The sequence below is a fragment of the Corvus cornix genome, chromosome 24 (assembly GCF_000738735.6).
Source record: "Corvus cornix cornix isolate S_Up_H32 chromosome 24, ASM73873v5, whole genome shotgun sequence".
In the NCBI taxonomy this organism is placed as follows: Eukaryota; Metazoa; Chordata; class Aves; order Passeriformes; family Corvidae; genus Corvus; species Corvus cornix.
In genome coordinates, this window is record NC_046353.1 from 578978 (window position 1) to 600829 (window position 21852).

At 51.9% G+C, this 21852-nt stretch overlaps 1 protein-coding gene across 10 annotated transcripts in view; it reads right to left on the reverse strand.

Annotated features, from left to right (window-relative positions):
• The window catches only part of CADM1 (cell adhesion molecule 1), a 135644-nt gene extending 117159 nt beyond the window's left edge, over window positions 1-18485 (reverse strand). For all 10 annotated transcript variants that reach the window (XM_039564758.1, XM_039564757.1, XM_039564753.1 and 7 more), the window contains exon 1: window positions 18359-18485. In XM_039564758.1, the coding sequence (XP_039420692.1) occupies window positions 18359-18467 (109 nt within the window). In that variant the 5' untranslated portion in view covers window positions 18468-18485. The remainder of the gene's footprint in view (window positions 1-18358) is intronic.
• Between the last annotated feature and the right edge of the window lie 3367 nt (window positions 18486-21852).

Consider the following 21852-nt stretch of genomic DNA (forward strand, 5'->3'; position numbering starts at 1 on the left):
TTTGCTCCCAAAACAAGACCCACGGAGGCTTGGATTTGGGTTTGGATCCTCTGCTGCCCAGTGTTAAAAGCGAGTTTATAGCCGACATTACCCTCGCAAGTGTTTTGATAAACTTCTTCTACCATTTTTTGAGAGGTCAAATTTGACAAATTTGTCACAAAATCTCTGGAAACAAAACACATCCTAATCTCCCATGTTTCCTCTAGAGGAAGTGGAGCATCTTCGTCACATCAAGAACAGCAAGGAAAGACACACATCCCACTGGCTCAGCAGCACCTGTCAGGTTCAGGTGGTTTTATGTGAATATTCACCTATCAACCTGCTAAAGAATCAGGGAAACTTGGAGGCTGCTCCCTCAACTTAGCAAGGTCATAAAGAAACACATATAAAGCACAAGGACAGATTCCCAGCAAAGCCACAGGGCCTCTCACCAAAACCTTCCATCGTCACCCAAAGTGCAGCTGAGGCCAAGCACAGACTCTGTCAGCCCTCCCAAGGAAACCCGGCTTCCCTCAAACGACCTCTGCAAATGTCACATCGTCCACGAATCACCGCGTCGCTTTTCACTGGCAATGAAGCCAACAGCTCGGAAATCCTACACGTTCACATGAAGCAGGAATTCTGTCCCCTTAACAGAGGGGCAAGGACACTCTGGACTCCTTACTTGGTTTGATATTGCAGCAACCCAGGGCTGTAATGGTCACTGCTTTCGAAGGAAATCACCAAGAGCAACTGGCAAGGCTTGATAATGCCTGAGCCTCGGGACGGAGCATTACTGCTCCCAGTGCCGCGGCAGCTCCGGCAGCATCCCTGCACTGCCGGACGGGAACGGCGCAAACCAGCCCGGCCAGCCCTAATCCGGCAAGTGAAACAAGAGCAGCAACACAACGTCACCTCTCCTCAGCATTTACGGTTCAGGGAAGAGTTTGCCTTACTTGAGGCTACAAATATTGCAGCTGAAGGCATCAAACACCTCCCATGCCAGTGGAGCTGCGAACTCGCACGGAGCCATCGACGGCTCCACGCGCCGGGCCCGGGATTCACTTAACGCTCGTTCCTGCCCTGAGTGAAGTCAGCAAGCGAAGCGTCAACCAGTCCCAGGCAGAAGCCTTATGAAAAATACCTGCATAAAAATGCACATACATTAAGGCTACAGGCCACTGGGTACCTGCCAAAAATGATGGAATACAGCAGAGTTTACTTATTTCTTCTTAATGGCTCCAACATTCCACCTGAAAAATGGGTCCTGGAGCTACATAATTGGGGATAAAAATTAAGCGACAGTTGCCATTTGTCACCAGGGAGGCTGATCACACACATCGCTCACACGATCATGCGCAGCACACCTGATCCCAAGGTCCCTGATGGCTGAGAGTTAAAGGGTGCTGCAGAACCAACGCCTAAACTGCAAGTCTAACATAACATAAAAGTATTACAGACCAGTAAAAATGTGTTTATTGAACAGTGTGATTGAGCTGTGTTTTGCTTTCCACTCCTAACATCACTTGAACATGTTTCAGTCACAGGCTCCTGCCTGACCAAGAGCCTTCTCAGAGGGCATCACAATTAGGTCTCAAATTTAATGTAATTTCATGGGTTTATTGTGTGACAGAATCAGGACTAGCTCGGGTTGAAAGGACCCTAAAGATCATCTTGTTCCAAACTCCCTGACATGGGCAGGGACACCTTCCACTAGACCAGGTTGCTCCAAGCCCTGTCTAATCTGGGTCTTGAACACTTCCAGGGATGTCTTTCCTCTCACCCCTTTTTCTTGCAGTCAGTGGGGGCAAATTACATTTTTAAATCAGAACAAGCTCCTCCAGACACCACTGTTACACCAACATCAGTAACAACCTCAAACTCTCATCTCAGGAAGCATTGCCAAGCGGGTGGCAGCAGAAAGGTGCCCTGTTTAATGGCTGTCCCCCTACCCCACACGGGTGTAGGCAGCTTCTCCTGTACCTTCCTTTCCTCCCTGACCTCACGGTAATGCCAGAAAATAAAAAGAATCTTTTATTTTTCCTGCCAAATCAATTCCCAGAGACTGTCACAAGGCCAGCCCCGTTATCCCTAGCAGTGATGGGAGCCTTTCATTCCCACTGCTTCAGCCCAGCTCTAAGTAAGACCTGCCACACAAAGGAAGACAGTTTAACACCCTTTAATATGTAAACAAGTTTTCAGGAACCTGGAGCAAACAGAGGAAGAAAAACAGGTTTTATTTACAGATTTCCTGACGCTATGAAGGCACATTTTCGTTTCATTCCCATGCAAACAGCTCTCCGCCGGGAAGTTCCGCCTTCATCTCCTCATTCACTTCTGTCGGTCCTCTCAAAGGAGGCAAGGAAGTATCTCAATCCTTACGCTTTTTTCCAATCACAAAGCAGCCCAAAATAAACACGAGAAGGCTCTGAACCAGTAAATATTCTTAAGTACTTGACACCCAGTTCCCTCCGAGAACTGCACAGATTGCACATTCACAGAATGCCGGGATTCTTCGCACATTTTCCAGGCCATGTTTCCCAGAATTTACACGTTCTTCCAAAATATTGTGCAACATATCACACCACCAGAATACGCAACTGCTTGGCTGGACACACAAAACTGGTTCGTTTTCTCTTTTTAATCTCTTTCAGGTGATCTTTCCATATATGATTTTTTCGGCCAAACCAACAACACAATAAAAGCATTCCCTAAATCCCCTGAAGAGTTTGAACCATCACCCATTTTGCACTGAGCACCAACTCTAAGGAATTTTTTCTAGGAGACTATTGGAAGCGAGTCCAGTAAGATGAAAGTCAATTGAATTCTTTCAAATTCAACTATCAGAGATCTCCAGCCTCACTGGGGAGAGAGAAAAATCATATATGTATATATACATACATATATATATATATATACACACACAGAGCTGTATCTCCCTGCGCTGGTTGCTCCTGTTCCCAAACAGCTCCATCCCTAATCCCAAGGACTCCAGGTAAGGTGGCCGGCGCCGCCAGCCACGAGGCACCGGCAGCATTAGTGCAGTTATGACCACAGAGCTATTTTGGTTTTATGCACAGACTTTACTACCACCTTATAAAAGAAGGATTTCCAGAAGGCAAATGGACCGACGTCTCAAAATAGAGTGTTTACATTAACGCTTGGCAAGCAGAGCCTGCAAACAGAGATGAATAGAGATAAGCTATAAAAAACACCGTGGACGTTTACTTGCTGGAATAGGAGCTTGTAATCCAATTTCAGCTCCTTCTGCCAAGTGTTACACACAGCATCTTTGTGTGTGACGATTTCAGCCCGCGTCCCCCACCGCCCCTCAGCGAGGATCAGCCAGCGAGGAGAACCGGCAATTCCGGCGGAACGCTCCATTAAAGAGCCGTTTGGATGGGAAGTTACGAGCTGGGTATATCCAAACTCACTGTCCTTCCATTTGTGCAAACATTAAAAGATCAGGAAAGGACAATAAATGCTGCCTGAGAGGCACGAGGGATGCCGGAATGAGGGCGGAAAAACAAACCTTTCTGCACCTTTCTGCTGTTAATGGAGAATAAACAGGCTTTGCCTGCATTTGGAGGCTCACGAGAGCCCTGCGGATGGAATTACTGCCTGGTAATTAAACGTGTCTGTTTGTTCCACACACAAGACACAGTCGCATCAAACAAGCCAATCTCAGCCAGCTCTTCCCAGATGAACCGGGGCAGGATCATTTTGGACCAGTGGGCACAACCCCACAGCCCACTGCCACGAGACCAGAGCAGGGGGAATTCAGCTCCAAGTGCTGACTCCACCCTCCAGAATTTCATACTTCTGAAAACTCTTTTAACAGCCCTGACTGCACTGGGTTTTGGTGGTTTTAATGCATGAAGTTTTGTTTTTAAAGCTTCTAATTCACCTGACATCCGGGAAGAATTCTTCTTGCGCTGGATTTTCGTTTGACACAACACAGCAAAGATCCCTAATTCAGTTAATCGCTCATCACATAAACAAAGAAACCTCTTGAGAGCCAGAGAGCAACACGCACATGTATTTGCAATGCATAAGAGGATATTTTTTTTAAATGGTAACAATAATCTATTCAGTGTGAAGAGTCTGGGAGGCCAATTAAATACTTTGGGTTCCATAATTATAATTGCAGTAATGAATAAGAAGGAGCATTACAGCTTGCACAATGCAGTTCCTCCTCAAGTCAATGATTCAGTTCTTGTCTGCTTTCAACTAACCTTTTTTGTCTCTTTGTATCAGATCTTGCAGATTACTTTGAGTAGAATAAAAATATCCCCAAATATCCCAGGTAATGTAATACATTTGGCATCCCTTGATCATGCCTACACACAGCCTACAGAAGGGATTATGCACTAAATGGATAACATTCATTTTGATTAATTTTAGACATTAGCGAAAATTCAGCGAGGCTCCAGCCACCATCTGAATGCCCCTGGCAAGCCCATGATGACAGGGGAAAGCTGAAACTTGATTGCCTGGGGGTTTTTGAGGTTTTCTCCCCCTTTGGAAGAGCTTTTCCTGATCATCCTTTGCCTGGAAAGCGGCTTTGGTGAAGGACTCTGCTCCCTCATTTTCCTCCCACAGCAGCTTTTATCTGCCATGTGTCTGCAGAGATCAGCCTCGGGAAATTGAGGACTCACTCCCAGAGAAGTTAATCCCAAACTGCTCCATTTCTACTCAGACAAGTAAGAAGTATCTTTTGGTTGGTTGGTTGGGTTGGATGGTTTGGGTATTTTGCCAAATATTCTTAGGGCTCCCCCAGTCTTGATGCCCAACGCACTTGGCTGCATTTTGAGAATCAATCACCTTACAGAAATCCCTTAACTTCTGAGCATTTCCAAATACACAAGAGCTGAGATAGGGGTTTTTTTCCCACAGAATTATCACCTTTGGTAAAACCCTCACCATGACCTCTCATGCAAAACAAAGCCTGAAGGACAAAGGGTTAACGCTGGGCTGCAGCTGCACAGGCAGCAACCGTCCCCTTTGTCTCCAGGGAATGAAAACAAGAGATCTGAGCAAATCCAGCTTTATGAATTCAAAACTTCAGACACTGCCTGCAGGAGAGCAAAGCAACATCCTTCATAGATGCACAGAGAAGGGAAAAGTTAATTTTATTGATGGAAGACCCAAAAGAAACGCAGATCCTAATCTGGGGGAGTGAAAAATCTCCTGCTCTGTACAACAAATGGGACCTGGAGCACTAGGCACTGCAGGGATTTATTACCTGAGGAGACAATAAGACCCACCTCCTCTTTGGGGTTAAAGCAAGGTGCTTTTGGACTGCCACTGCTAATCAGGAGCCATTCTGAGGATCTGATCACAGAGGAACACCCCTCACATCGCAGCATACACTGCTCGTGTAACACCATGAGAATCAGGCCTTTGGAAAACCTTTTGAACCCAGTGCCTGCCTCCAGAAACTCACCTGGGCACCCTGCCCACCTGAGCACACCGTCAGTCACCCTTGGTTTGCTTCTCTTCGGTATCTTCCAGAGAAAGTCTGATTCAAAAAGTCAACCCTCGGCTGGTTGAGGACAGCTCAGAAGCCAAAATGAGCTCCTCAAGATCACTAACTACTCACTTACTGCCTCCTAACAGGGCAACTCACAGAACCTGTCATCGGGACTGTAATGAGACTCACCAAGAGCCCCACATCTGCCTGTAATTAATACAGGCCTGTAAAAGCCAGCGCTGCGCAGTTGGGTCCGAGCGCGCACGGCCACGAGTTGACATCTCCTGTTGACTGAATTAGAGCATCTTCTAATGAGGCTCGCTTCAAAATCATTTTACATCCATTTGCTCATGTCAGCATCAATGTATTCAGCATTATCTACCAATTAGTAAACCGGAAAACATTCTTTAGATAATCTAAAATCTCGCTAAAATATTCAACGTGTCATTCATTTACTACAAACTGCCCTATAAAAACAAATTACTGGAACCAGCTGTCACAAAGCAACAAGTGTCTCAGGACAAAGTGGTTTTTAAACCAAGGGCTTTCCAGGACACATGTGATGCACTGGTATTCTGTCTTCAGCTCCAGCAGAACTGGTCCCTTCCAACACTGTCCCTGTCCCCAACGAGCAGGCGAAGCCACTACAGGCACTGATACCACCAGGAGGATGCAGATCACTCACTCTGTCTTGGAGTTCAGAAGGACATCCCCGGGATCAGGGGTGAGGGCTGGGAAAGGGTTCCCCCTTTGGAAGGATCCAGTGTTTGGGGCTTTTGCTTTCTGGCTCTTTGGACCAGTCCAGTGCCAAGGGTGCATCACCACGCAGGAGGCACGACCCAAACCGGGCACCTCCTCAGGTGTGCAGCTAGGGATGAGCTCCCCCGCCTTTCCAGGCTTCTCCGGGATTGACAGGCTCGGCGATGGGAAGGAGTTTCCCACTAGATCAGGCTGGCAGGGACCTCGAACAGCTCTCCCCGTGCAAGCCAAGCTGGGTGAATGGTGCCAGCGCTGCAGCTCAGGTAGGGCACGGGGCCAGCCCCACACCAGTGCCAGCCCAGCCAGGGGGCCTCTCCAGAAGGATTCCCAACCTAGCAAATACCCCAGCAGCAGCTTCCAGGCAGGATCATCCACCACCAGGGCAGTCCACAGCCTCAGCAGGGCGAGGATCACTCCCCACCACACAATCACGCTCCTCACTGCCAGAGCCACCCCCAAATCGTTCCCCCCAGCAGCTCCACGTGGGGCCACACGCGTTAGGAGGAGGACTCTGTATGCCTTGGCAAACACAGGGCAAAAGCATTTTGTTTGGGGTTATTTTGGTTGTTTTTACTCAAAAGAAGCAAAACCCCTCGGTTTTCCCTAAGTTTTGCAGGCCAGGAAGGGTGGTTTGGAGGGTGGCTGGTTGGTTTTTTTTAATCTCTTGAGCGTGGCAGAGCAGTAAATCTTGCATTATGCTCTGAAGAGTGTCAGCTTCGGGCTTCATTTTGGTCTCAGATTAGACTCCTGAAGCAATGAATCTTCCATCACAGAGGCCATTACCAACCCAGTTTTCCTTCATTCTGGACTGCTCTATCCCTGATTGTGTTATCAAACTCACCTCCAACACCCTCAGCTGCGAGGGGCTCAGCAGATCTACAGGCTTTCCCCTGCACCAGGGGAGGTTTACGTTGGATATTGGCAAAATTCCTTTCCTTAAAGGGTTGTCCAGCCCTGGCACAGGCTGCCTAGAGGTGGGGTCACCACCCCTGGAGGGATTTAAAAGCTGTGTGGATGTGGCACTTGGGGACATGATTTAGTGGTGGCCTTGGCAGTGCTGGGTTAATGGTTGGACTCGATGATCTTACAGGGCTTTTCCAACCTAAATGATTCTCCATTCTAAATTAGCATATGCAAATTGTGATCATTAAAAGGCATTTATAAAAATCAAGTAAAACAGTCCATGAATATTGAAAAACGTTTAAGTGTTAAGTTAAACGACAATTTTCAAAACACACGAAGGAAATCTGACCGTAACCAACCAGTCCCACGAAATACCATATCTATCATCAACTTTTTAATTACCAATTGATCAACATGTAGACAGTGTAATAGCTTACAGCTTTTAATTACTGAACTATCAAAATTCCAACCAAAAAAGGAACCTCCAGAGATGAAACTGTAATGCTTGATTATTCACTGCTACATAATGAATGATTTGTTTTTAAACAAGATGTCAAGTTCCTCATGTAATCCATCTGGATGCGTGACTCCGCAAAGCTCACACTGCCCATACTAAGTACTCGGGGCTCCTCTTCTCCCTTCTCTCCTGACCCCACGAGTGAAGAGTTTTTGGGGATTTTCCCCCCTTAAGGCAAAACAGTCCTGAATCAAGGGGCTGACAGGCAAACAAAGCGCCAAACCTCGCTGCGAATCCAGACACGAATCCAGACACGCTGCTCCAGCTCCCTCCAAAGGGACAGGTTTTGCCCGGGAGGGAACAGAGGCTCCTTCCAACTTGCCTGTACTCCCAAGGAAGCAGCTCGAAACCGAGACACACATCCACGGAGGGCGAGCACAGAAGTGCTGCCTCCCGCGTCACACGTACAGCGCTGTGACAGGCACCGGTGCCGGAGGATCTGGGATGCAGCTCCCGGGTTCTCTTCCCACAGCCTAAGCCAAGCGAGCGCTGCAAGGATTTAAGTGTTGGCATTACACAGAGAAGTACAGCGGGGTGGGGAGAGGCTTTTTATCTCTGCCCTAAATTCAGCATTGAGCTGAACATCACATCCACAAATCCCCTCCACACACAACACAACTGGCCTGTCCTCCTATGCTTTATCCTAATAACCATTCCCACCTCAGAACTCCCAATCACCCCCACAAATCTCTGCTTCTGTGGGCAAATGCACAAGATACACAGGTTTTCAGGACCCATGATCAAGATTGCAGAGCCCTCCACAATCTGCAGCCCCCGGAGAGGATTCTGCCAAATCCAGGCTTTTTGTGTTCAGAGAGACATTTCCCAGAAATACTCATTTGCACATTCAGGTTTCTGAGTAGGGATGTAAAACATTCTGGAAATCAGACTGTTAAACAAGGGTGGTTCAAGCAGAGCCTATCAGTCAAGTAAAAATAAAACTACCAGCAAATAACGCATTTGTTCCTTCAACCCAGTGGCAGCGATGCACATCCCTCAGCCTGAGCCCCTGGTGTATAACCCTACAGATGTTCCCTATGCATATCAGCCCCGAATAGTTGTTCCACAGAACAGCATCTGTTCCCACAAAAACAGTGAACAAGAGCCTTTTATTTTCCCTTCATCACAGCCTCGGAACCCCAGTTGCTGCCAACCAAACCTGACAATACTTCCCCCATAAATTCACCCACTCCAGCCACATCTGGGCTTTGATTTCCACACGGAAACCACAAGCTCCTTCCTCGCACTTCCCTTGGGAAGCTGCTTGCACGCCGAGCTTGTACAGATTTCCACATAAGAAATTCAGTAATCAGTCCAGGAGCTGTAAGCACTTATGACAACAATATCTATCAACACTTAACCATATTTACAACTAAATCATGTAAATACCAGGCAGCTCTCCTCTGCATGCTGATAATCTGGACAAATGAAGGCTGAAAAAAGCCACTCCAAGAAGAGACCAGACAAATAAAACCACGTCGGGTGGGAAACAAGCACCGATGGCACTCCAAGATCACTGACAACACCATGGAGCTGATGGCAGAGCCCCCAGGGCCACCCTGCCTGGTACAGCCACGAGCCCTCAGCCATCCACAACACCTTCTTGTGCTCGGCTTTGTACATTTTCTGTGTATACGTGCACACTTCATGTCCATCTCATAAACATTTCATCTATAGGATCTGTGTATCTCTCAGAACAGGGACAAGCTGCTTCAACACCTACCCAGAGCTCTTCCCTCTCCATCTGCCTTTGAAATCCTTGTAAGTCCTAGGAACCAATTTAAAATTAAAAGATCCCAATTTCAGAGGCTTTTCTGTCCCCCCTCCCTCACCCCCTCCAAGATGGACCATTTTATTACACCCATTAAACTGACAAAAATGACTCTTCAGCTGGTTCACTGAAATGCCGCTTCTACAGCAGCTTAGGCAAACACTTTCCCAGACCTTTATAAAGGAAAAGTGATTCCGTATGTAATTGGATTTTTTGGCACAACAAAAATACCAAGTTATTAAAACCCTCACATGGCTTTGGATTGTGTCTTTAATGGATACCGGCGTCCTCAACTGCTACAAAGACATTTCAAGTAAAGCAACAAGGAGCTGCATTTCCAAAGGTTTCCCAGAGGATTCAGGGACAGTTTTCAGCAAGGTTCGCTCTTTGGGCAGTGAAATCCAGGAGGAGGGAATGATCCCACCACTTTCCTCCAATATCCTCCTTGTCCATGCACACTCACCAACATCCACATTAATTCCAGCACAAAATCCCCTCATCCCTCAGGACACGCACTGGATCAGCCACTCCACTGGGCTCTCCCTGGGAAGAAGCAAATGACCAGGCTAAAAACAGCTTATTAATCCTCATTTATTTCCTGCAGGATCGCTTCAGCCACTCCCTACCTTTGGACAGGATTTTTACACCCCCACAGACCCCCATCACCCACAGAGAACTATTTTCATTCCCTTATCGTGCCTTGTCCAAAGAAGTCAGATTTTGAGGGGTGCAGTGCACGAGGGGAAGGAGAGGAAGAAACAGTGACTTGTGAATACAACAGGTTGTCCACAAGGTATTTATTCTCGTAGGAATTGAAGAAGAGTCGTTCTGTAGGAAACACGAAAATCCCATTTAATGGAACTCTTGCTTCCCCCTTCCAAAACGGGAATGAGATCAATAGACCCACCCAACTTCAACACAAACAGAGTATCCCAAACCAGACAGCTGGATCCGACCTTCCTGAGCTGCATTCCACACACATCATGTTGTGTTAACATGAAAATTTTGGATGCAACTTGCTAATGAGACCCTGGAGGAGCGAGTCATCCCTTAACTGTGCATCCAAAATTCTCCCAGAGTGCCACAGCACTAGGTTTGCTATAAACCCTCTGTTTACAAGGCTCCGTGGACTCCTACAGAGCAGTAAGTGATTCGCCTCCAAGTATTCCCTTTATTCCTCATCTCAGAGTGTCTCCCCCTCTCCCTGGCGATGTCTGAAGGGAACGCTGTTAATCTCCCATCTATCCCGCTTTAATCTTCACTCTTCCCAGGGAGAGACGCGACTCTGCTCCTCGTGCTGAGGAAGCAATACCTGGCAGTTATGGATTCAGGGAGTTGATTAAACCTGTACGTTCTGTTAAAGAGTCTATGGAACGATTAAGAGTATAAAACCTTTAAATCGAAGGAAAAGCTGTTTGTGTGGACAGAGCTCAGCAACCTCAGCGTGGGAGTCGCTTTCGGTGGTTCTGCCTCCTCGGGGATGAGTAACGTCTCCTTCAGAGCCACCCACAGACCAGGAGATGAGGAAAACTGGTCCTTAACTGTGACAGGGCAAGAACAGACATTGTTTGTCGTGACCCTGCAGACACAGACTCTGAATGATGCAAGTCTTCATTCCAAGCAGTCAGTAAAATCACAGTAAACAAAGGGCAGAAAAGTGTCAAAGGAGAATCACACTGGCATTTTATGCACCAAGAGAAATCTTCCCTGCATCCACCCTCCAACAGTGACTGCGGACAAGAAGCAGAAGCAGGTTACACAGGTCCCACCTCATCCCAGCACAAGTCACTGCAAGCATCTACACGGGACAGGGGTGTCACAGTGCCTGACAGCCTGCTCTGTTCCAGACAGGGATCTGCGCTGCCTCTCGCCCTCCAGGACAGGAATCCTCCCGGCAAACCCTGGGGAACCGCACGCTGCTTCTCCAGACTCTGCACAGCGCGCCAACCAACAAGGGTGGCAAAGGAATTAATCTGCCTGGAGACCCAGAGCTGCTGTCAAGCCACACCAAGACAACTCTTCCCATGGCAAGCAGGGGTTTCACTTTGTTCCTGCTGCACCCACCCCGGAAAAGCTGGCTGGCTCTGAGGAGTCCTAACAAACCCAAACAAGTCCCCCAGCAGCTCCGCTTGACAAAGCTGACGGCTGATGATGACAAGCATTCAGGGCTTTGATGGTTGTCAACCAGCGTCCCCCAACGCCAGGGAGCCCAGTCAGGCTGTCACCAGGAAACGATAACGGGAGACGGCATCGCTCGGGATCTCGGCACCGAGCATGTTACCCCATCATCCCACAGCCTTCCCCGAGGAAGGCAGCGAGAGATCTTGGCATGAAGGCTTTTAAAGAGCTGCTGACACCCAAACCAGCACAGCGTGCTTTCTGCTTAAAAAAGCCTGTGAGTGCATGGCAAGGCCTATCCTCAAACAGCTGAAAACAGCATCTAATTCCACACAGAGTGGGAAAAGCAGGAGGGGTAACCCTTAGGAGCCTCCCTGCCTCTACCGAGCTTCTAACATCATGTCTGCACTAGCCAACATGAATGAAGACGTTGAAGAGGCAATGGGAACACAGACAAACAGTTCCAACCGTGTTTTCAAGCAAAATAGCTCAGAGCGAGAATTCAAAACAAACCCAGCTACAGCAACGGCTCTCTAAATGTGGGTATTTCAGGTTCTCATTACTATGAAGCCAGTTACAATTCGCTGAAAAACCTCACAACCGAACTCCACGGAGCGATACCTCTCCACAGACAAAGGGCAGTTGCTGCCCAGAGTTATCCTGTGCTGCACCAGGGAAGTGAGGTGGGAATGGCTTTGGAGAAAGTCACTCTGCTTCTCCAAGGTCAAGGATGTATCGGCATCACGGAGCACATCCCAGAGCAGCATCACTGTGATAAATGCACGAAGTGAGGGCGCTCTCTCTGCAGAATTAGGGACAGATGTGCCTCTGCTCAGCTACAAAACCAGGGCTGTGGAGGCACAGGGAGCCTTTTTTCCTGTGTGTTAGCCCAGAGGCTACGTGGAAAGTTCCCTTTCCAGCCCAATTCTCACAGAGCCCGACTTTGCTGCAACCTCAGCTCCAAAGCTGAACACGACCAATGTTGAAAGTGCTCTGCAAAGGGAAGCTGCCAGGCAGCCTCATTTAAAAACAGGGAAGCAGCAACAAGCAGTTCCTCATGCTTGATCCGATTACTCTGATCTCTCTTTTGACGCTGCAGACTCCGACTCATATTTCTATTGCTGCACGGGGGGAGAAGCAGAGAGAGGGAATGTCACTTTGCTGCTTCATATTTCTTTCTTCCTGTCACGCTTTGGAGAAGGGATATATACACTGCAAGAGCTGGAAGGGAGTGGGGGTCTGGGATGCACCCACCTCGCAGATGAGGTGTCACACAGGCCAGTGGCACCCAGGACAGCCCCACCCACAGTACCAGATCTGCCTTGCTGGAGCTTGCCAAGCCCCAATACGGTCTCGTGCTGTCCATGAAAAATGCATCTCTACAAACAGTATTACTGCTTTAACAAAAAGGTCTGCTTCTGTACCAAATGTTGAGGTCTCTCAGGTCCAAGAGTCATCACGTTTGGGATTAGCAGAAAATGGGACACTTTCTATGGAAGGCTCAAGTCAGGAGTGTAACTGTTCAGGGCAAAGTTCACAGCTGGGATTGGCAGAGAAGGAGCATTTCAAACACAACTATTTTCCATTGCCAAATGTACACCTGGGCTTTAAAAAAATATTGGCAGTCGTCTACTGTAAAGAGACTATTCCCCCTCCAATGCTGGCTCCTGACTGGAACTGCCCCTAAGAGGGGAGGGGGGACCTGGGCTGTGTCACTTGAGCAGGACCCACAAACGTGGGCAGGACCAAGGCAAACCCACCACAGACCTGCCAGAAGGCAGCACCTGCATGTGAGGCTGTTGGCAAACCAACAACACCAAGGAGCCGCCAGCACTTCCAGGGACAAAAAAATACCTAAAAAAGCAAAACTAAAGACATTTTCCAGTTAAGCTACAGCCCACAAAAGTTTTATATCTCTGAGAAAAGAGATGTGCCTGAGTATCTCTTTGATCCTTCAGACTGGAACTTAATGGGGTATCAAATATTCTACTGATTCACCTTGAGAATTTGGTAAAGGTCAGAGTGTTTGTAATGCTCAAGCTTTTAAACCACAGAAGAACACAGTAAATTAAAACCACACCACAGGGTAAAAATAGCCAGCCCAACCCTACAGAGGGACATTGCTGGTCTAAAATAACCAGGAGTGGAGGGCAGCAAATGTCCCTGGTACAACCCAGGCAAGAGTTTTAAACGCAAGCAGCCACCAGCCACACAGTGCGGGTGAGCGCGTGGTGTGGGCTCAGCAACGGCTCCGGGAACCCCCGAAAACCAAATCTCCTTGGGGATTTGTATTCCTTGCTGTAATTTGGAATGGGTGAAAAAGACTGACACAAAACTCAGGTTTTCAGAGCCCCATCCAGCAGCCTACAGTGGTTCGTGGGGCTCCCCAACACCCAACTTAACACCCTGCAAAGATGTGAGAGCCTGATGTGCAACACAGCAGGAAAACCTAGACAATCAACAGGTAACGAGGACACCAGGAAGAAAAACTGCTTCCACGGCAAAAAAGGCTGACAGAAAGCAGGTGGGTGGTGGTCACACATGGGTAGGGCCATCAGAGGAGTGGCCTGCAGCCACAGTATCACAGCTGGGGCTCATCCTGCCCTTGCAAATTAAAAACTGGAATAACTAAATCCAGCTCGTGGCTGAACCACAAACGCCGGCTCGTCTCGGCAGGGCCAGGCACCACGCACGCCCCAGCCAACAGCTTACTGCGTTCCAATTACCGGAGTTGAGAGTGAAGCCTCGTGGTACTTCCCTTCCAACTTGCCTGCCACACATCCAAACCCACCCTTTTCCCCAGCACGCTGCCCTGAAGCGCCTGAGCCCACGCTGGGCGACCTTCAAAGCGTTTGTGGTGGAGCTCCCCAGGAACCGCAGCAGCAGCTGCTCTCTGCAGCGTGCAATTACATCCCAGGAAAGAGACTGATTTATGGAACTTAAACAAGTACATACCACTCCTAATTACAACATTCCACCTAGGGTCCCTCCTTCATGGCAGGTTTCCACAGTGTCCCTTTATTTAGCGCCGGTGGGTTTGCACCACACAACATTCCCCAGAGGAAAAAGCACAACTTATTTTTTTTAGCACGTAGCATCCAATTTCTCAGTAGACACCAGCTGCGTGTCCAGCTTTGCTTGTGCTCTCAAACCACTGTGTTAAGTATTCACTTCCTGGACCAGCTCCAGGGAAGGCTGCAGCCTCACGCTCTGCTCCTGGAGCCTGCTCGGATCTGGAGCCACAGACAGGAGCCGAAATGTTTGGATACAGGAGGGAGCCCCTGCTTTCCTGACAGAAGTACCACCAGGTGCTACCAAACCCCAGAAGAGGAACAGGTTGTCAAAACCCCTATACAAAGTCTGACAATAATCCCTACAAAAACAGCCATTAAAGAGAAACATCCAGAAAACTCTGCCTACACACAGGAAGGCGGGTTTGCTTTTTATGAGCAAACGTGTTCTGAGGAGTGCTTGGATGGTCCATTCAAACAGAAAGTGTATCCAGGCTGGAACACAGGTTTTACTCCGGGTGGCCTCAGGCAGACGCAGGGTTAACGAGCTGACCCATTTTCTACGAAGCAATAGGGCAGAGAGCTCACCGACGACGGCACAGACACGGCCCCACCGGTCCTGGCAGGGCCAGGGGAAGGCTCGCCAAGCACCCGGCTGACAGAGCCAGAGCTGTTTGATTACAAAGCCTTCTTTATTTACACACCAGGAAAGACAGCGCAAGGCAAACAAAGGCGACGGCAGCGCAGCATCAGCAGAACGGCCGCTGATACGGCCGGGGGTCCCCGGGGGAGCGCGGCTCTGCTCCGGCCTCCCGTCACCACAGCCACCTCTGTGCACGAACAGCAGCCACCCGTGCCAAGGGGATCCCGGCAGTGCCATCCCGGCGGCGTCCATCCCAACAGTGTCCATCCTGGTGATGTCCATCCTGCCGAAGGTGCCGACAGCCACCCCCTCCTCAGAGCAGAGCATGCACGGAGCAGAGCGATCTCCTTGCCTTCCCATCCTCAGGAGCCTCCTTGGCAGTGGTTTCAAACCAGATTGTCGTGCTTATAAACCTGGGCTCAACTGCCTACACGCAAGACAAATGAGCCCAAGCTGCAACCCAGATGGATCACTTTATTCCCCAGCCCCTTCCCCGCCGGTGTTTGCGTCGCATGCAGAACGCAGCGCGTGTTGCTGAAGGCCAGGGACGAGCAGATTCGCCTCGCTTGCATACAAAGGCTCCTTGGAAACTCACTCTGTGTTTACAAAGAGCCTGGCTTAGCGCAGCCGCGCTGGGAGCGCTCGCTGCCTTCCTGGGGGGCTTCTCCGGGGCCGGTTTGGTGTCGGCAGACACGGAGGCTGCAGCCGCAACCACCCCTGGCCAGCCCCTGCAGCTCTGTGCCATGGCCAGGTCGCAGCTCCACACCGACGCCGTCTCCAAACACCTCCCATGGCTTCTGCTGGAAAGTTGTTCTCCCTGAAGCGCCGTGTGCCAGCGCTCCCCACCGCAGACAGACTCCGAGTTCCAGCGCAGCGCTGCCCATCCGCCTCGGAGTGAGCCGAGACCACTCCTCAGCCCTCGCCCGGCTGCACAGGGAGCTCAATTAACTGCAAAGCATCGAGAGCAGCTAGAGAGGAACCACAGAAACACACGGATCCATCCGAACGCACAGGCTCATCCCAGGGTACCGGCTCAGCTCAAACCAAGTCCCACTGCTGCCTATTGCTGTTCCAATCGCCTCCGTGAAAGGAGGCAGCAGAGCCCTCAGCCTCGCTCCGCATCACGGGGTGCCACCACGGCGGTGACACGGCGCTGGCACCGCGGTGCCTTGGGTGGCAACCGTGCGGGAGATACGACGACAGCGCTCAGCGCTGATGCTGCTGCCACACACTAATTCTCTCTTCGCAGAACACTGAAGCTAACACTGATAGCTTGGAAAAGGGGGGAAATGGGGGGGGAAAATGGGAAAAAAAGGGTTTTCAACTGTAAGGAAATTTTGCCTAAACGCAGACAGTTTGGGATTTTATCCCGTGGTTCACAACACAGCACCGCAACCACAAAATATCTGGTCTTCCACTAAAGCACCACAACCTCAGCTCACGCTGCGCGGTGCTTCTCACCCCGGTGCACAGGTCAGGCACAGCCACTGCGAGCCAGCATCCAGCCCTGCTTTTGTTTCCCTTCAGTAGCTCTGCGATCCCAAATCACAGTTCCACGAGCTGGCTGGGCAGTGGTGAACAGGCTGAGCCTTGCCGGGGGATCACTCCGGCCTCCAGATAAAAAACTGCTCTTAGAGAATTTGATGTGAGCAAGACAGCAAAACAAAGGATGAACGTGGCCGTCCTAGAGCAGGGCTCCTATTTCAAATCTGGGCGTCTCTCAGTACCAGGGTCCCCAGGTCACACCGGCAGGAGGCTCACCAGGCAGCGAAAAACACCAAACACAAACAGCACCTTCAGACAAAACATCTGAGAAGCTACAACACACCGACCGCAGGAATACCGGGGAGCCGGACCGGAGCGTTTCCCCGGCTCGCAGCGCAAAGAGCCGGCGCGGTGGCTCCTTTCCATCGCTCTGGCTCCCCGGAATGGGCTCCGGGCTGCGGAGCGCCGGGATCGGGGCACAGTCGCCCTTCGGGGCTGCCCAACGCGACCGAGCGCAGTTGTGAAGCGCAGCCCTTGTCGGAGCCGGCGGGAGGGCACCGGCCCCGGCCCCGTTCGCAGGGAGAACGAGCTGAAAACGACCCCGGCGCTCTAGCCCCGCACCATCCCACCAAAAAGGCCGCCCGGGAAAGGCATGGACATATACACAGGCTGTGAATAAAGCTCTTTGTTCGCCGGGCTGGCGGCCCCTTCGTCCCCCCTCTCCTACGAGCGGGATTCAACAGATCGCTCAATGGCCTCTTGTTCTTCCCAAACATCCCGGACACGGCACCCTCTCCTACGGCCATGTCACCCCGTGCCGCCCCACGGACACACTGGAAACGTGAACGGCGTTAACGGGGGATGTTTGAACCGAGGCCATCGGACACGAGCGCAGGTCGCTGCTGCGGCTCCCGGGCTCGGTGGGGAGCGATGCCAGGCTGGGTGGGGGGCTCGCCCATCGCACCGGGGACAATGCACCCGAGGGTGCCGCGGAGGGAACCCAACCGACCCCGCTCGGGAGGGCCTCGTTAGCCTCATTTAATTACGCCCGCTCCAGCCGCAGCGCCCGAGACGGGCGATCGCCCCCGAACGCGCCCAGCGGGGCGGGGGGCGAGGCTGCGGCAGGGCCCCCGCGGGCACCGGGGGAGAGAGGCGAGGAGAGGAGAGGAGAGGAGAGGAGAGGAAGAGGGGGAGAGAGAGAGGGGAAGAGAGAGAGGGGGAGAGAGAGAGGGGGAGAGAGAGAGGAAGAAGGAGAGCGAAGCGTCGCGCAAGTTCCACTCAGATTCCAACAGGTTCCCCGCTCCCGCGGGGGTGCAGCATCCCCGCGCCGCCGCAAACACCGGGGGGGCGGAGGGGGGGGGGGGATAAAGGGGGCGCGCAAAGCAATTAGTTTTTAATTGCGGGGCCGCTGATGACCCCCCGGGCAGCGGGAGAAGCCGCTTCCATGGAAACCGGCAGCGGCTGCCCGCGCCGCGCCGCCACGCGCGGGTGAGCCCGTCCGCCGCTCCCGCCGCCGGGGGCGCCTCCCCGGGACCACCGCGCGCTCCGGGCACGGCCCGGGGCGATGGAGGGCGGGCGCGCCCCGGACCCGCCGCAACCGGGGCTGCCCGAGCGCCGCCGCGATCCCCGAGGGCGAACCCCCCTCCCCGCGCCGCCCGCCCCGGTACCGCCCGTCCGCGGGGGGCCGCGTCCTTCCTACCTCTGGGGATGATGGCGGCGGCGGAGAGGAGCAGCAGGAGCAGCGGGAGGAGCCCCGGGGCGCCGCCGCCGCTGCCCGCGGGGCCGCTGGGCTGGGCGCGACCCGCCATCGCCGGCACCTGCCTCGCTCTGCCGCCGCCGCGCGCCGCCCGCGGGAGATGGCGCGTCACGGGGAGGGGACCCGGGGACACGCCCCGCGCTCCGCCCCGCGCCGGGCCGGGGGACGCGGGCGGGGACCCGAGCGCGGCGGGCCCGACCCCCGGGCGGGCGGGAGCGCCATAGCGGGGCCGCGCCCCCGCACCGCCGCTGAGCCGCGCGCCGCCGCGCCCGACCCGCGGCTTTCACCCCGTTGCCAGCGTTCCCCCTTTCCAGGGTCGTGCCTCCCCTGCCCCCCAAAGCACCCTCCTCCCGGGGTACCACCCCAGCATCCTTCCTCCCGCGGTGCACCCCCGCCAGCGTTCTCCATCCCGGGAACATCCCCCTCAGCATCCCCCCCGTCCAGCAGAGTGTAGTTTCCCCCCGGTGTCTTTGCCCCCGCGCTGTCCCCGTTCATCCTCCCCGCGGGACCGCGTCCCCCGGCCCAGCCCGGGCGGGCCCCGCGCCGCTGGAGGCGGTGTTGAGCCTTCGCGGCTCCGGGGGAGCGGAGAGGCCGGAGCCCACGAGCCCCCCGGCGGCGGCGGTCTGGGCTCCGTAACCGCAACCCGGCAACAAACCCACCTTTTCTGCGGATTTTTCGCCCAAGCAACGAATTTAAATGGCGCAAATTAACACGTAAAGCCCCAGAATTGCCCCCTCCCACTCCCCTGAGTGCTTAGTTGTACCGTAACACACTGCGAACGGAGCGGCCGGGGTCACCGGAGGATTCATCCCGCCCGGGAAGGGTCCAAACTTTCCTCCTACCCACAGCACCAGGAATAGAACCGTAGAATTGCTGACAATGGGTCCGTGCAAGCGTTAATGGAGCAAACGCAGAGGATGTCAAATATTCCCAACCTTATTAATTAGGTTATTCCAAGTTAACCTGAGGCAGGTGAGTTGTCAGTTCAACTTTATCATCCCAGATTCTGCCAAACTTGAGGTTAAAACCGCCCGGGGCAAGCACTGAGTCACACTGTGGGGCTAGAGAGAGCTTTCACCCTTTGGAATGCGAAACCAAGCTGGTTTCACACCGAGAAAACACAAAATGCTGCTGCCTGGGACTTGGTTTGGGGTGTCACCCCTCCCTGAATCCCTACCTCACCATGCCACTCTCTGTCTCCCATGATGACAAGCCTTTATGCTCCACAGCCATGCCAAACATCTGTTTCCTGCTCAACAAGCAGAGTTTTGGGCCACCATAACCATCACAATTCCATAACCAAGCCAGCTTCATCCCAGTTGGTGAGAAAGCACTTTTCTTATCCTGGGACCCCAAATTCCCTCCTCTCCAGGAGGACCCCAGCTCTGCTAAACACAGCAGAGAAGCTCCATTGGCCGCTGTGCCGTCCCACATCCAAGTATCCTGTGTCTGCCCCTAATTACACAGTGTAGCCCCCCTGTGTGATATCACACATTACAACCTGCTGCGGCTCAGACATCAATTGAGAGACAACCTGTATTAACTAAACAGGTTTATAATAATTCAAGTATTCCGAGGGTGAGGACAATAAGTAGTAAGAAATACAATTTGCATAATAAATATCAATATCACAACAGCTAAAGCAAGCCATGACAAATTATCTGCTGGTAAATGGCCGGGAGATTACAGAATGCAAATTGCAAATCCTGAACTCTAGGAAATGACTTCCCTAACCTCCCGCGTCTCGTTCAGCAGACGGAGAGGGACTCGGGATGGACTCAAACCAGCGATGTTCCTGCTGGAGACATCTTAGTGCCTTCCATTATGCATCAACTTTCATTTCAAGAGGAAAGCGATTTCCTCTGTCCTGGAAGCTTAGCCTCAGATTATTTGTCACAGAGTGTTTAGCAGTGATGCTGCTGCAGCGTGAGGCCTGCTGGCAGTGATTGAAAGCTGTATTAAATCAAATCACCGGCAGCCAGGGACAGCGCGGAGCCGGGAGCGGCAGCGCGGGCACGGGGGCTGGGGGGTGAAAGACCACAAAGACTGACCCGACCCACGAGCACAGTGGGTGTAATCGAGGGTGTTACAGGACGAGGTCACTCCCTGAGCCCTGCTGGCCAAGCGGGGACTCACTTTGAGACTCACTCTCGCCAGGGATGCTGGAAAACCCCGTGCCAGCTCTGGAGCAAGGCATAAGGCTGTGGCCCAGGGAAAACGCAAAGGCCAGCAATGCCTATGGATGCCACTCCAGAACTTTGCATCAGGGTGAGGACAGGAGCCAGTGACAGAGGAGAGCTCCCAGACTCTGCTCTGAGCTGCTGGCAGTGAGGGCTGAAGTGCCGCAGCCCCTGAAATCGAGCTGTTCCCAGGCCACCATCTGCAGCTGTAGAGATGCTCACACCAAAGATCAGGTTTCCTTGCCTTGACATGGGTCGAGAGTGGCAGGAATTCCTCCTGGGAGCCTCACCCATGCCACTTGGAGACCCTTCCCATGTGTCATTCTGGCTCCCCCCGCTGCGGTTTAGCACATCTCAAAGACCAGATGGTGTTTTTGCATTTTAAACCAAATAAGCCATTGTTTGTTAATTCAGCTTTTAAATCAGAGCAGAAATGAACTTAAAAATGAGAATTCCAATCTGTGGTATAATTCCAGAGACAGAGCCAAGCCCCACAGTTTCAAACACAGAGAGAAAGGCAGGAAAGGAATAAAGGCGACTTGTGCTCTACCCCCATGTGACACAGCAAAGGACAGTGCCTTGGACATGCTTGGAGTGGCATTTGGAAGCAGGATGAAGCCTTAGATTCATGGATGAGCACAGTTGCTGTCAACACATTGGGCCAGGGATTGGAGCAACCCCGGTGCAAACTGGCCCCAGTCCTTCCACTGCCACCATTGGGAACAGTCTTAGGGGACACAACATCACTCAAGGGGTGGCTAATTACGAATAACTGACACTAATTACATCCACTGCAGAAGGAGTTATGGTAGAAGCTGTTTCCGGATGGGATTACAAAACCAATGATCAATTAGTTCCCTTTCCTTAGTTTCACAGATGGACAAAGGGAGCCGAGGTGCTGTTCCCTACATCCATGTAAGAAGGGAAAAAGAGCCTGCAGCCACCCAAGGTTTCCCCCCTAGAAAAGGGTGATCCCGCAGAACTCGTGCAGGTACAGCAGGAGTTGCCATTCCTGCGTGGCTCTTTGAGCCTCACATTAAAGGTGTTGCAGAGACCGCGACCAAACCGCTTCCCCCACGCCTGGCAGTGTTTGTTCTCTTGCCATTTTTCTGTCAAGAGAAATAAAACAGTTGTCGATCTTGGGGAAAGTGCTGGCTCTGAAATTTTCAAAGAGCTGCATGGAACTTTAGCCACACAATTCACATGAAAGAGGCGCGGGGCTAAATCCTGTGTAACTCTTTGAAAATGGAGGAGTTT